This window comes from Suricata suricatta, chromosome 8 (assembly GCF_006229205.1).
Source record: "Suricata suricatta isolate VVHF042 chromosome 8, meerkat_22Aug2017_6uvM2_HiC, whole genome shotgun sequence".
Classification (NCBI taxonomy): Eukaryota; Metazoa; Chordata; class Mammalia; order Carnivora; family Herpestidae; genus Suricata; species Suricata suricatta.
In genome coordinates this window covers 33,924,627-33,939,731 of record NC_043707.1, presented here as the reverse complement: position 1 = coordinate 33,939,731, position 15,105 = coordinate 33,924,627, and the positions used below count along the sequence as shown (strand labels likewise).

At 46.1% G+C, this 15,105-nt stretch overlaps 1 protein-coding gene across 7 annotated transcripts; it reads right to left on the bottom strand.

Moving 5' to 3' along the window:
- Positions 1–1,314: 1,314 nt before the first annotated feature.
- ZDHHC4 (zinc finger DHHC-type containing 4) lies at positions 1,315–14,668 on the bottom strand. 7 transcript variants are annotated; one of them, XM_029949018.1, is made up of 8 exons: positions 14,564–14,668; positions 13,938–14,143; positions 13,248–13,371; positions 12,421–12,494; positions 11,780–11,958; positions 9,431–9,556; positions 7,371–7,615; positions 1,315–1,670 (listed from the first exon to the last, which is right to left on the bottom strand). In XM_029949018.1, the coding sequence occupies exons 3-8, from the start codon at positions 13,362–13,364 to the stop codon at positions 1,377–1,379; spliced, it is 1,035 nt and encodes a 344-aa protein (XP_029804878.1). In that variant the 5' UTR covers positions 13,365–13,371; positions 13,938–14,143; positions 14,564–14,668; the 3' UTR covers positions 1,315–1,376. The 7 variants fall into 7 exon arrangements, with proteins under 7 accessions (XP_029804878.1, XP_029804875.1, XP_029804879.1 ...); XM_029949015.1 differs by having other exon boundaries at positions 13,953–14,143; XM_029949019.1 differs by having other exon boundaries at positions 13,979–14,143.
- Between the last annotated feature and the right edge of the window lie 437 nt (positions 14,669–15,105).

Genomic DNA, 15,105 nt, shown 5'->3' with positions numbered 1-15,105 from the left:
GCCCGCTCTGGGGAGGGCGCCCCCTGGCGGTTCGGCCGGCCCTCGCGGAGTACGCCCCGCCCCTCAGGCCCCGCCCCCGGGCCCCGCGGCCGCTCGTGGGTCCACCGGGGCACGCTGGGCAGCCGCTGCCACAGCTGAACGCTCATTGGGCTCTGCGCTCCGCTCGCCCGCGCGCCGCCGTGAAGTTCCCCTTGCTTCCTTTGCGTGGCGCTCAAAGCCTATTTGATTTGACTTTACCGCGCTTTCCCACCTGTAAGATAGGCTTGGTGTGCAGGGCTGTAGCTCAGGCCTTGGCAGTTCATTCTAAAGATACTATGTACCCTGGAACTCGGCGCTGCAGTGACAAACGATTCCTCCTTATCCCTGGCCTCCAAGCTCTTGTCCCGAGTCCCTATTCCCGAATCCCCTCCAGAGCAGCCTGGCCATGGGAATCAGGTATCCTGCTCCTGAAAACTCCCGCTCCTCCCCCCCAGCCAAAAGCCCTCGCCACTTTCTATCAAACTTCCGCATTCATTTCTTTGCACTGAATTAACGCTGCAGTGGAGGGGTGGGTGATAGTTTGGAATTTTAAAAATAGGGCGGAGGTGGCTCAGTCGGCTCTGGTCATGATCTCACAGCTGGTGGGTTCAAGCCCTGCCTCTGGCTCTGTGTTGCCAGCTCAGAGCCTGAAGCCTGCTTAGCATTGGATCTCCCTCTCTCTTCCCCTGCCCCACTTGCACGCCCTCTCATTCTCTCTCTCTCAAAAATAAAAATTTTAAAAAAAACGTATTTTTTAACAGGGCAGAGAAGACTTGAACATGGCCACAAGAGGCCAGCGGAGGGCAGGGGAACCACAAGCACAGGCATGAGCCTTGTGTAAAAGGCCCATGCTGGCCTGAGGGAGGGGTGCTAGATATGGTCAAGGAGATGAAAAGCCAAGGCCTTTCCCTGAAGAGATGGGAAGGGTGCAGCCTGGCACAACCCCAGGCCACGGGGGCTCTCCTGCACATCTGTGGACACAGTCAAGGCCCCTCTCATCAGAAGTCTAGAGCTCAGAGTGGGAGCCCAAGGCCTGCTGGGTCCTCTGGGAAGACATCTTTGGTCCCCTGGGCCCCAGGACCTCAGATATGCTGTTCCAACAGGCTGAGTGAATGAATAGGATGAGCAAGGGCCTTCCTACCACAGGATGTAGCACAGTACTTGTAAGGATTAGGCACTCCATGAACACTAGTGTTCTCATCCCTTCCTTAACCACTTACAAACATGCAGCAGAAGAGAGAAGAAAAAAAGCACAATGAAAAAACCCAAAATGAAGGACCACCACACTAAAGCACAGAAGTATCCAGATGTATAAATAAACATATATTCTATTTAAACCGCAGTAACACTTCGCATTCTCAGTTCATCTTCTTGGCACGATGTGCAGTGTCAGGTAGGAAGATCTCTCCAAGGTTGCTCCAAAGCCCCCGGGAGTGAATGTTCCGGGAGACCTGGGGCTCTGCTGACCGGGGCCAGGCCACGACGCGGGGGCAGTGCCGGCACCAGGCCCGGTCACCTCTGTACCACTCGTTAGTGGTCTGGTTGGTGGCAGTCAGGTACAAAGTAAAGCAGAGATAGCCCCCCAGGAGGAAGCTCAGCATCACGACAAAGCCCAGCATGAAGACGATCCTTGGCAAGGTCAGGAACAGGTACTGGGGGCAGAGAAGAGACAGCATGTTAGGCAGCTAGGCTGTGACACAAGTCAGGGTCAGCACCCACAATCCCTGGCCTAGTCCACAAACATGTGAGAGCTGCCGGCCCAGCTCAGCTACCTCCATACATGCCTGACCCATGAAGGAGTTGACTGTGGGACAAATGAGGTGTGCACATTGAAGGAAAAGGAAAGGATAGTGAGATATTACTACACCAGTTACCACTTGTAGGACAAAGAAGTACAGAGCTTCGTTCAGGCATCAAAACACAGACCCAGACAAACAGAGGAGATCAACCTCTCTCTCAGCGCAATATAGCCACAGAAACACCTGCACAAGAGCTTTCACTGCAGACCCTCTTCCGAGAAGAGGAAGTCCAGCTGTGGGAGAGTAAAGTCCTGGGGTAATCATACTGTGGTAGCCTAAAGAGCCGGTAAAAATGAGGCCAATGTCTAGGTACTGACTTGGGAAAGACACTGGTAAAATATTGCTGGGTGAGAAAGGCAAGAGCCAAGGATCCAAATGGGATCATATTTGTGTAGAAACAAAGCCACACTCCATGAAGGTGTGTAACCATGTCCACAACCACAGGAAAAAAGCCTGAAATGTACACACCAAACTACAAAAGGGTTGCCTCTAGGAAGTGAGCTGTTACGAGAGGCAGGATATAATCCCGTTTTTTTTTTTAAGATGCTTTTAAATTTCATGTGTCTCCCCCCCAGCATTACAGAGACGTAATTGACATGACACTATGAAACTGTAAGGTGCACCACGTGACCTACAGCAAACAATCACAACAAGGTCAGTTAACATGTCTGTCACCACACATGGTTACAATTGTTTTTTTCTTGTGATGATGATTCTCTTGGCAACTTTCAAGTACACAACACAGTACTGTCAGCTACAGCCACCACGCTGCATGGGACATTCCCAGGATCGATCTGTTTCAGCTAGAAGTCTGTGTCTTTGATCCCCTTCCCCTGCTTCGACCCCCTTCCCCAGCTTCTGCCCCCTTTCATTTTTTACCTTTATAAATCTGTTCTTTATCATAAAGGTAAGGTTAAATTATGTACAATATGATTTTAGAGAGATTTCCAGTAAAAATCCCTTTTCATTTTAAGCACTTCTGGACTACTTGAATTTTTAGAGGTTATTCTTTTAGAATAAATAAAATGAATTTTGACAGCATTCAGTATCTTTGAAAGGCAGGACTAAGAGAAGCACGTGCATCAAAACTCTTGACAGCAGAGACCTTCTAACTGAAGTTACCAACAAAAGAGATCTGATGAAAAAAAAAGATCTGATAGGAAGGTTGTCTAAGTTTTTTTTTTATACAAAAGAAGATACACAAATAGAAAAAACAAATATAAAAATGAACTATCATTATTATATGATCTCAAATCCAAAGTAATTCTAGTATCAAACAGATTAACAGTTAAAGGACATGATTCACGAAAAAAGATATACAAATGACTGACAAACAAGGAAAGTGATCAAAAGCAATGAAAGAAACGTAATTTTTTAAGAGGGCACACCGTGTGTTCCTACCAACACAGCAGCACCTGCCACCACCGGGCACTCCAGGGCCTGCCCTCACACAACAAAATGAGCTCTTGCCAATCAGTCTAAGCACAGAGTTTTATTTTTTTAATGTTATTTATTTTGAGAAAGAGAGAGAGAGCATGCAGAGGAGGGGCAGAGAGAGGGGGAGAGAGAGAATCCCAAGCAGGCTCTGCACCGCCAGCACAGAGCCTGACATGGGGCTCGATCTCACAAACTACAAGATCATGACCTGAGACGAAACCAAGAGTTGGATGCTCAACAGACTGAGCCCCCCAGGCTCCCCTAAGCACAAAGTGTGAAAAAGCAACTTGGTGATATATATATTATAATCAAAAGTTTTCTAAGTGTTACTAGTCTTTGACTCAGTATCTATTCCTTTTGGAAGCTATCCTACAGAAAGTCCTAACTGCAAAAACAAAACCACACACGCCGATCACCTACTGCAAAGGGGAAAACGTACTTCACCACTGGAGAGAGCGGGTAGGCACCACCTTAAGCAAAAGATCAAGCTAGGTATCACTGACCCTGCGTTCCACCTGAGGGGGCGCAACATGAAACGTTTAACCTGAATCTGACCAAGGCTCTAGAACTAACCTCCAATTCACATTAATATGAAGGAACAGAGAAAAATTAGTTGACACCAGTAGGAAAAAGACAAATTTAGACCGAGGCACATTCTTAAAGACAACTAAACCACTAAATGTCAACTTCATGAAAAAAAAGAGGCATTGTTTTAGACTAGGAGACTAAAAAGACATGGCATTCGAATGCAATGGGTAGCTATAAGGTGGATTCTGCTTCAAGGAGGCAAAAGAGCTATAAAAGACATTTTAAACAATGGAGACATTTAAATATGGACTAGATTAAATATTACATATTTAATATAACAGAATTACAGTTATGTAGGAGGTGGACATTCTGTAAAAGTCCATGTTCAAGGGGCGTCTGGGTGGCTGTTGGTTGAGCGTCTCTTGATTTTAGCTCAGGTCATAATCCCAGGGTCATGGGATCAAGCCCTGCATCAGGCTCTGCACTGAGTCTGGAGCCCGCTTAGATTTCTCTTGCTTACTCTTGCTCACTCGCGTGTTCTCTCTCTCTCTCTGCCTCCCCCCTTCTCCCCTGCTCCCACTCTCAGGGAAAAATAAAAAGAAAATTAAAAGGAATACAAAAACTTTTAAATGCATGTTCGAGTATTTAGGGGTGAAGCAACATAATGTCTCCAATTTATGTCTAATCATGCGGAAAACTACAAGGGGGCCCAGATGACTCAGTCAGTTGGGCGCTGACTTTTTGCATGGATCTCAAGAAAACGGCACTAAGTGAAAAAGATACTATGCGATTCCATCTCTGTAACAATCATGACATAACACTAGAGATGGAGAACAGAGGAGCAGTGGTGGGCATGAGGGAGGAGGCCGTGGCTGTAAGGAGTCACATGAGGGAGGCTGTGGTGAAGGACTGAACGTGCGGACCGCAGCGCTGGTTATTCATGCACACACAGGCGACGGACTACACAGAGCTACACACACACACACACACGTACAAATAAACATATATGTAACTGGTGAAATCTGAATCAGCTCTCTGGATTGTGCCATTGTCAACTGCTTGGTTTTGGCATTGGGCTGTGGTTGCCTAGGGATGCTGGCATGGGGGGAGGGGCTGGCATGGGGGGAGGGGCTGGCATGGGAGGGAGGCAGGCTTAAGAGCTCAAAGGCTCATTCGTTTCTTTGTAACCTCTTGTAAATCTACAGTTTTTTCAAAGTAAATTTAAAAATACACTAGCTTTGGAATGTATATTTTATAGTAAGACTGTCTCATTCCATTTCTATTTTCTGAGTGCTTTTATTAGAATGGGTGTTGAATTCTGTGATATACTTTTCAGCATCAGGAGAAATAACCATGTGGGAAGTCTGGGGGACTCAGTTGGTTAAGTGTCTGACTTCAGCTCAGTTCATGATCTTGTGGTTCATGGGCCTTAGCCCCACGTTGGGCTCTGTGCTGACAGCTTAGAGCCTGGAGCCTGCTTCAGATTCTGTCTCTGTCTCTCTGCCCTTCCCCTGCTCAAGCTCTGTCTCTGTTTCTCTCTCTCTCTCTCTCTCAAATATAAATAGGGGCACGTGGGTGACTCAGTCGGTTGAGTGTCTGGCTTCGGCTCAGGTCATGATCTCCCAGTTTGTGGGTTTGAGCCTCGTGTTGGGCTCTGTGCTGACAGCTAGCTCAGAGCCTGAAGCCTACTTCAGATTCTGTGTCTCCCTCTCTCTCTGACTCTCCCATGCTCGTGCTGTCTCTCTCTGTCTCTCACAAATAAATTTAAAAAAATTTTTTTAATTCCAAATATAAAAACATTAAAAAAGAAAATTTAAAAAAAGTGAGCTGTTTCTCTAAATCTTCTTGTACAGGGGCGCCTGGGTGGTTCAGTCGGTTAAGTGTCCGACTTTGGCTCAGGTCATGATCTCACAGTTCATGGGTTTGAGTCCCGCATGGAGCTCTGTGCTGACAGCTCGGAGCCTGGAGCCTGGAGCCTGCTTCTGATTCTGTGTCGGTCTCTTTCTGCCCCTGTGCTGCTCATGATCTGTCTCTCTCTGTCTCTCAAAAATAAAATAAATGTTAAATTAAAAAAAATTTTTTTAAATATAAATAAATCTTCTTGTGCAAAGAAGATACACAAATGGCCAATAGGCACACACAAAGTTGCTCAACATGGTTAAGTCATCCCGGAAATGCTAATCAAACCACAATAAGGGATCACTTCATGCCCCTGAGGAGGGCTATAATCAAAAAGACAAGTAATAACAAGTATAGACAAGGAAGTATGAAGGCAGAACCTCCACACATTGCTGGTGGAAATGCAAAATGGTCAAGATGCTTTGGAAAAGAATCTGGCAGCTCTTCAAATGATTACAAATAGAGCTACCGTATGACCCCGCAATTCTCCTCCTGGGTGGAATTCAAGAGAAATGAAAACACAAAAACTTGTAACCAGATGTTGAGAGCAGCATTATTCAAAAATGATGAGAAAGACAAAACACTCAAACATCCATAAATGATACATGAATAAAATATGGTATATCCACACAACAGAGTATCATTCGGCCAAAGAAAGGGGTGAAATACTGACCCATGCGACAACACGGGGGAACCTTGGACACATCATCCTAAGAAAAAGAAGCCAGTCCAAAAGGCAGACTATGCGTTATGGGAAATTTCCAGAAAAGACAACTCCATAAAGACAAAAGGCAGATTAGTGGTTGCCATGGGGCCAGGGAAGGGGGGCGGGGGAAGAATGACTGATAATAGATAAGAGTTTCTTTTCAGGGTGATGCAATGTTCTGAAATCAGATGGTGGTGGTGGGCTATATATCTAAAACACTGGGCTATCTGGTTTAAAAGAATGGATTCTGAAGTGCCTGGGTGGTTCAGTTGATTGTGTATCTGGCTTGATTTCGGCTTAGGTCATGATCTCATGGTTTGTGAGATTCGGCCCTGTGTTGGGCTCTGTGCTGACAGCACTGAGCCTCCTTGGGATTCTCTCTCTCTCTGCCCCTCCCCTGCTCGTGTTCTCTCTCTCTCTCAAAGAAATAAACATGAAAAATAAAATACATGAAGTAAAATAAAATAATAAATATTAGGAGCACCTGGCTGGCTCTATTGGAAGAACATGCAACTCTTGATCTTAGGGTTGTGAGTTCAAGCCCCACGTTGGGTGTAGAGGTTACTAAAAACAAAGAAACAAGCAAAAACTTAAAAAGCATACCTTTTACAATATTGTACAATTATCAACTTAAAAAATTACATATTCTTTTTGAAAAAAAATTTTAAAGTTTATTATTTTGAGAAAGATACCGAGCAAGGGAGGAGCAGAGGGAGGGGGGAGAGGGAGAATCTCAAGCAGGCTCCACACTGTCAGTGCAGAGCCCAATGTGGGGCTTGAACTCACGGACCATGAGATCATGACCTGAGCTGAGACCAAGAGTCAGACACTTGACCGACTGAGCCACCCGAGCACCCCATATTCATTTTTTTAAAAGGAATGGCTTCGGCTCTTGCTTGGGAGAAAAAATGTCCTTTATCCCATGCTGAATCCTAAAGTTGAAAACATACATCCCACAACACAACTCCCTGAATGTTATTTACCTGAATAAGAAAGACAATGTCAATAACCTGCAAGTGTCCAAGGTCATCAACGTAAGTCTCCAGATACAAGTCCGACAATACCACCAACTGCACCAGAAGCATGGTGCTCACAGTGGCCATGGTGGCAGCTGAGGCCGCCAGCGTCAAGAGGTAGATGAGGAAGTACCTGGCGTTCCAGGCCCCGATACAGTTGTTCACCCAAACGCAGTGATGGTCAAAACGGTGCACACACCTGTCACACACACCTGCGCGGAAAAGGGAAAGTCACAGCCCCGCATTTGGCCTTGAAGAAACAACGAGACCATGTGCACCTACTGAGATTCCTACAAACTGACTCCTGGCTGTCACCAGGCTATCAGAAGTGCAGCATCCAGCACAAGAGCCGCAAGCCACACAGGAGACTGAGCACTTAACGTGTGGTCATGAGAAAAACTCAAAAGAATACTCTGTTGATTTTGCTAAATTTCGAGTTGTTTTACAATTTATGCAATGCTCCTTTAAGTTCAACGTGAGCAATGCTGAGATGACATAAGGGTTAGTCAATTTACTAAACTTGGATGGAACTAATTGTGAAACCAATGCTTTTTAAAAAAAATTTGTTTTAATGTTTATTTTATTTTTGAGATGGAGAGAGAGAGAGACAGAGCGTGAATGGGGGAGGGGCAGAGAGAAGGAGACACAGAGTCCGAAGCAGGCTCCAGGCCCTAGGCTCTGAGCTGTCAGAAAGAGCGCAATGCGGGGCCTGAATTCACCAACTGTGAGATCATGACCTGAATCAAAGTCAGACACTTAACCAACTGAGCCACTCAGGTGCCCCAAAACCAATGCTTTAAAGTCAAATTAATTTTTCTGATTAAGTCATTATGTGACTTTTAAAGGAAAATGATTATGTTATGGAAAACCTTTTAAAAATTTCTGGAATAACTTGGGTATGTGAATCTGTTCTTCCAACTACAAATTTTATGAGATATAAATACAGATTAAGAATTTCCAATGAGGGTTGCCTGGGTGGCTCAGTCGGTTAAGCATCCGGCTTCATCTCAGGTCATGATCTCGCGGTTCATGGGTTCGAGCCCCGCATCGGGCTCTCTGCTGGTGGCTAGCTCAGAACCTGGAGCCTATTTCATAGTCTGTGTCTCCCTCTCTCTCTGACCCTCCCCTGCTTGCACTGTCTCTCTCTGTCTCTCAGAAATAAATAAAAAATTAAAAAAAAAAAAGAATTTCCAATGAAAATCTAGTGTCTCAACTGAGATGTGCTATGAATGTAAAATATATACAAAATTTCAAAGACTTAGTATGAAAAAGAGAATATAAACTGACCCATGAAAGCTTTTTTTTATACTGACTACACATTAAAACGTTTCTTTTGGGGTGAGACTGGGTGGCTCAGTCGGGAGAGGGTCCGACTCCTGATTTCAGCTCAGGTCACCCTCTTACAGTTTGTGAGCTCAAACCCGGCACTGGGGTCTGTGCTGTCAGTGTGGAGCCTGCTTGGGATTCTCTCTCTCCCTCTCTATCTGTCCCTCCTCTGTTCTCTCTCTCTCTTTCTGAAAATAAATAAACTTAAAAAAAAAGGCTCTTAAAAAACCACAATATTTTAAATATGTTTTGGTGAATAAATATAATTAAATGTAACATTGCCTCATCTTCCTTTTGTCATGTGGCTACTAGGAAATTTATATCACACATGTAGCTCACATTATATTTGTGCTGGGTAGCACTAGTCTAGAATCTTGGCTACTCCCCAGGAGAGTAGGCTCTGCCAGGACTGAAATCTGCAAACACAACATCCCACAGAAACTCCGGTTGGGCAACAAGCCCCGCCACGTGGCAAAGGAAGGGCTGTGAGGCTCAGGGCGCAGCTGCCCACGATGTACGAACATGGAGACCTCACCTCCAGTCATATGAGAGAAACCACGCTCTGGCCTCCACAAGCAGTGACTGCCCACACCTGGGAGACAAATGGCCCTGGTTTTACATTTCTGGAACCTTCCCTTACTAATAAAGCCCACGTGTCTGTTGTACGAGGTGGAAGAGGGATCAGCCAGAGCCGAACTTACTGCAGTGCTTGGACCGTGCTGGCTTCCGGACATTGCATGTGAAACACTTCATATTCTTTGGGAACGTCATGGCATTGAACTCATAGGCTTGAAGAAACAAGAACTCGTTTGCTTTTGTTATGGTGCCTGAAAAGAGGACAATTGTCAGTTTTGAGCAATATGGTGGACTGGACGTTCACAAAATCTGTCCTGACAAACTGCAACTAAAACATATATATTTGATATTCCAAGTAACCCATTTTAAAATAAACTTTTGGGGCACCTGGGTGGCTCAGGTGGTTAAGCTCTTGATTTTGGTTCAGGTCATGATCTCACGGTTCATGGGTTCAAGCCCACTATGGGGCTCTGCATTGACAGTGTGGAGCCTGCTTGGGATTCTCTCGCTCCTCCCCTCTCTCTCTCTGCTCCTCCTCTGCTTACTCTCTCTCTCAAAATAAATAAACATTTAAAAAAATATTTTTTTAACGTTTATTTATTTTTGAGAGACAGAGGGAGACAGAGTAGGAACAGGGGAGGCGCAGAGAGACAGGGAGACACAGAATCCAAAGCAGGTTCCAGGCTCAGTGTCAGCAAAGAGCCCTACGCGGGGCTCGAATCCATGAGCCATGAGATCATAACCTGAGCCAAAGTCGGATGCTTAACCAACTGAGCTAACCAGAGGCCCCACAAAATAAATAAACTTAAAAAAATTTTTTAGATATACAGCTTTATTGAGATTCAATATGTAAGCCTTATTCACCAATTTGAAGTGCACAATTCTATATTACTTTAGTCCATTCACAGAGTTATGCAACCATCACCACAACCAAGTTTAGAACGATTATATCACTTCAAAAAGAAACCTGTTATCAGTCACTCTGCACTTCTCTCTAATCCCAGCCCCTGGCAATCACTAATCTACTTTCTATCTCTATGCATTTGCCTTTTTTGGATATTTCATATGAAGGGAATCATACAATTTGTGGTCTTTTGTATATGGCTTTTTTTTTAAGTTTTATTTTTTTATTTTGAAAAAGAGAGCACACATGCACGAATGCGCAGGGGAAGGGCAGAGAGAGAAAGAGAGGGAGAGGGAGGGAGGGAGGGAGAGAGTCCTAGGCAGGCTCCACACCATCAGCGCAGAGCGTCATGCAGGGCTCAAACTCACGAACTGGGAGACCATGACCTGAGCTGCAATAAGAGTCAGACACTTAACCAGCTGAGCCTCCAGGCACCTCTCTAGCCTCTTTCATTTAGCGTAGTTTTTCAAGGTTTGTCTACATTCTAGCACATATCACTCCCTGATTCCTTCCTGTTGCTGAACACTATTCCATCGAATAGGCTCGCCACAGATTACCTATTCATCAGCTGATGGACACTTGGTGCCTCAAGGACAGAAAGGCTTAAAAGTAAAGGCATGGAGGGGCAAATGAGTGGCTCAGTCAGTTGAGCATCTGACTTCCACTCAGGTCATGATCTCCCCGTCTGTGAGTTCGAGCCCCACATTGGACTCTGTGCTGACAGCTCAGAGCCTGGAGCTTGCTTCAGATTCTGTGTCTCTCTCACTCTCTGTCCCTCCCCCACACTCGCTTGTTCTCTCTCTTTCAAAAATAAACAAACATTAAAAAAAACTTTTTAAAGTAAAGGCATGGAAAAAAATACCAAGCAAATAACAATCAAAACAAGTGTAGTAATATTAACATTACACAAAAGAGCAAAGAGTGTTACTAGTGACAGAGAGGTTAATTATATTTTGAAAAAAGATCCAACAGAAAGAGTATAAAATTCTAAGCTTGAATGCATATAATGCAAATATATACATAACCATGGTATTTATATATACACTCACACGCACGTATATACGACACCTTCAAAATAAGCAAAAACTGCGAGAAATCTCAGATCTACCATCAGAATGAGATAACATGTCTTTCTCAGTAATTGATCAAACAAAAATATTAGTATGAATATAAAAGACTTGAACATAATTAACAAACTTGATCTAATAGACTTATATGCACTCATTCAAGCACATGCAGATCATTTACAAAAATTACAGGCAACCGCCATAATGCAAATTATCAATAAAATTTTTAAAAGAAACTGTGTCATAGTGACCACAAATCCTGTATATAACTCTGTACAATTCGTAGTGAAGATATCAAAAAATAAACGAACAGAATATATGGAAAATCTTAAGCAGTTCTAAATAATCCACAGTTCAAAGAAAAATAACTTAGAAAACAATCACAACTGAAAGATCATGAGAACACTACGTGTCAACTCTTGTGCAGTCCTCGAGGGGACCACCGGTCTGTAGCACAGCATGTCGGACCGCTCCTGGTCTCTGCAGTGAGAGCCTCAACTTACCAGGGTTGCTTACGCAGCTGAGCATGAAGAACACCAGGTTGATAACCAACAGCAGATAGGGTAGGAGAAGGTAACGCAAGGAGAACCCCAGTTCTAGACAGTAGCCAAATATTTCCCAGGTGTATTCAGCATAAATCATCCCTTGCAAGAGAAGGTGCAGGATGATGAAGGTGTGGTTTCTGAAAGGAAGCAGGCACATGGCTTGTTTTACGGGGCCTCGTCCATGAAAAAGTCACAGAATACTACAGTTAACCGGGGCCACTTCCTTCGGGCTTGAGATAATAGCAAGAATTACATAACGGACAACATGACAAGGTTCTCACCGTGCCAGCAGTAGCAGGCATTCGATACATGTTATCTATTACGATCTTCCTTGGGAAGTGAGGCATCAGGATAGATTTGTTTTTACAGAAATGCCTGTCACTATAGTCCCACTCTTTAAGCATTTCTGTCAAAACTCCAGAAATAAAAGGCACGGTATTTGTGAGCGGAGGTCCTGAACCCAGAACTCTTGACCCTTCCAGACCCTCCCCCATACCATGGCTGGAAACCAACAAGAAGCTTCCTGATGCTACAGAACAGCAATAGTCAGCAATCAAAACAGAAGCGAGGATAGTATTTAAACTCCAAAATATAAATACCGTGTGTGGAAGAGATAATGAAGCAATTTTAGCACAGCTCTCTGAAGGTATTCTGGAATCATATGGGAAATCATCTAAAACAAAAGAGGATTCAGTTTCATGTCTCCTTCCCCCCAAATCCCAAACAAATTAGATGCTTCGCTTTCAGCCAGCAATATTGGTGATCTCGGGTGTCTGGATGCGGGCAGGGAAGAGATTTAAGAGAGAATGAAAAGGAGGGCTTCCCTCAGCCAGACTTCCTTTGATGCCAGCTCGTCCTTTTTCACCCTAGCTCCAAAGAAAGCTCCATGTCAGGGTCTTCAGGGAAAGGGAGGTGAGCAGAAGGGCTGGATTAGGTAATGCCAACGTGAACTCCGCTCCCTTCCCAGCCTTGGGTTCAATGCTAGTTCCAGAGTCCACACCTGCAATCACGGGGCACTAGTGCCTTCCCAAAATAGACCCCTTCCCAAAGGCCGCTGACCCCAACATTGCTCACTTTGATGCCTGAAGGAGTGGGGCAGCCTGATGCTCAGCACTCTACTCATACAGCCCCACCCCCCTCCACTCCTCATGCCCCTGCGGGCAGACATTGCTCAGATCCACGCCTGTAAGGCATCAAACTGAGAGAAAAACAGCCAACCCTGAGAACGTGATCATCTCTCAAAGCAGCATCACAAGGTTACTTTCCACAGTAACAAAAAACAAAACAAACAACCCAGAGACTTTCGAATATACTGTAACTACCGTACATGAAAGAATTGGGCAAATAAATAAAAATGGCATCTGTTTTTTGTTCCATTGGGGAATCGGTAAGCCTTTTAGACCGGTGGTAGTCACAGCAGGGTTACCTGGGCTGCTCCTTTGACTAGGACTTTCAGGTAATGGGCTTTTGAGCAGATGCATATGGTAACACCACCGATCAGCACCAAAGCCAGGTAGAACAAGAAGAGAATCAGGAAGTCCATCTTGGGGCTACAAAGAAACAGAAAAAGCGTGACTACTACTGAGGGATAAAATATGGCACACATTCAGACATCAACTCCCTAATCGGCTCCCCAAGCAGAATCATCAGCCCTTGAGCACACACTGCCTCACACTGGGGCCTCCCAGATGGTCCTGAGTTCTTCTCCTTCAAGAATTTCCTAATCAAACCAGTGTGATATCTTTAGGGCATCTCTTGCCTGCAAATTCCAAAATAAAACAGGGGAGGTGGGGAAGAGATGTGCCAAATGCATACACCTTCCCTCCCACCAGCAGCAAATCATCTTTGTACTTCTGTAAACACTCACAGAGATACTGATACAGAATGTACCCCCAAATAATCTGCTGGCAAAGTTACTGAAACAAGAAAACCCCAGAGGCAGTCAGGGACCCAGGCCCACAGCAATTGGGAATCACCCGCGGGGTCCAGAGTCAACACACAGGCCTGTATTAGCTGGAAACGGTTACTTTTGGCCTTAGCAGATAGGATTCGGGGCTGGCCTTCCACTGAGATAAGCAAACTAAACTATTCATGAGATAAGGCAGAGGAAACAAACAGCAGCAATCCTCACGAGGTGCTTCAGGGTCCCCAGCCTACATATTTCTGGTTTGGATAATTTTCAATTGGCAGCTCGGGCATTACTCCTCCCAACATTCACGGAGAATTCAGACGGGATCTCCTCCTCTGCAGCGACGTGCGCCGGACACAACAGGCGGCCCCAGAGCTGCCGGAGGCATGGTTCTTCTAGAAGGCTGGATCTGGCTGCAGAGACACCGATAAAGCACTCACATAATAAAACAGGGTGGGAGGCAGGAATCGGTAGAAATTGTGGAAAATAACTGGACAGTCGGGGGGTGTTGAGACACCGCAGGGTGAGTGGGGTTATACGACTTCGGGAAGAAAAGCTTAACTGGGAAGAATTAGCCAGGAGCCTTGGATCCCCGCTTCTATCCCTAATCCCTGAGGGGCCCACGTTGCCCACCGGACAGTAAGGCTTTCCCAGGCTACAGTATCTGAGGGCCCGGGCCGGTAGGCGCGGCCCGAGCTTTCCCCGGAGGCCTGAACCCTGGGGGGCCGGGGTGCAGAAGGCGCGGTGGGCATAAGGTGGGTGCCTGAGCCCCCGGCGGGGTGGAAAGGCGGGTCCTCCTGGGTGTCAAACAAAACCCTCGGAGGCGGCCTTACCGCCTAGATCAGCCAACCGCCAGACGCACCCTACGCGCGCCTTCAGGGCACCTCCCTAGACTTCCGTCGGACCTGTGACGTTAGCACGCGACTCTCGCAGCCAGGCCGACTTCCGGAGGAAGTCCGGGCGGACGGCAACTGGGGGCGGGGCCTGCTGCTCGCGGGTGCGCTGTCCCGGGTCTCTCTCGCTGCGCGCCTGGGCTCCTCTGGAAGGTGGTCCTGTTCTGTGGCCGGAAGGCAAAACTTTGGGACGCTGTGGTCAGAAACCTTACTAAAAGACCGTCTTAAGTGAGAACGCCGGTGCCGGGAAGCAGCCCGAGCCGCCCGGCGGCTTCGGTAGAGCCACGAGCAGGGACCCCGGCTGGCCCGTGGCAGGCACTCTTAGGGGCTCCTGCATTGTGTCTTCGTGAAGGGCAGGATTTGCTCTTTTGCTTTCTGCCAGCCACGCCGTTGGGAACTGTCCGAACCGTTCCCGTGTCTTTGCGCCTGCTGTCTCAGAACTGCTCTGAACATCCCGCCCCTGGGAACAGTGACAATTGCTT

Bases quoted from the DNA above. Each gene is read 5' to 3' on its own strand.
- ZDHHC4 (XM_029949013.1), bottom strand. From the start codon at position 13,427: ATGTGTGCCATATTTTATCCCTCAGTAGTAGTCACGCTTTTTCTGTTT. The intron at 12,495-13,247 runs GTAACCCTGCTG...CTTTTGTTTTAG, and splicing joins TAGTCAAAGGAGCAGCCCAG to ATGATTTCCCATATGATTCC. The intron at 9,557-11,779 runs GTAAGTTGAGGC...TCCTCTTTTCAG, and splicing joins CAGCTGCGTAAGCAACCCTG to GCACCATAACAAAAGCAAAC.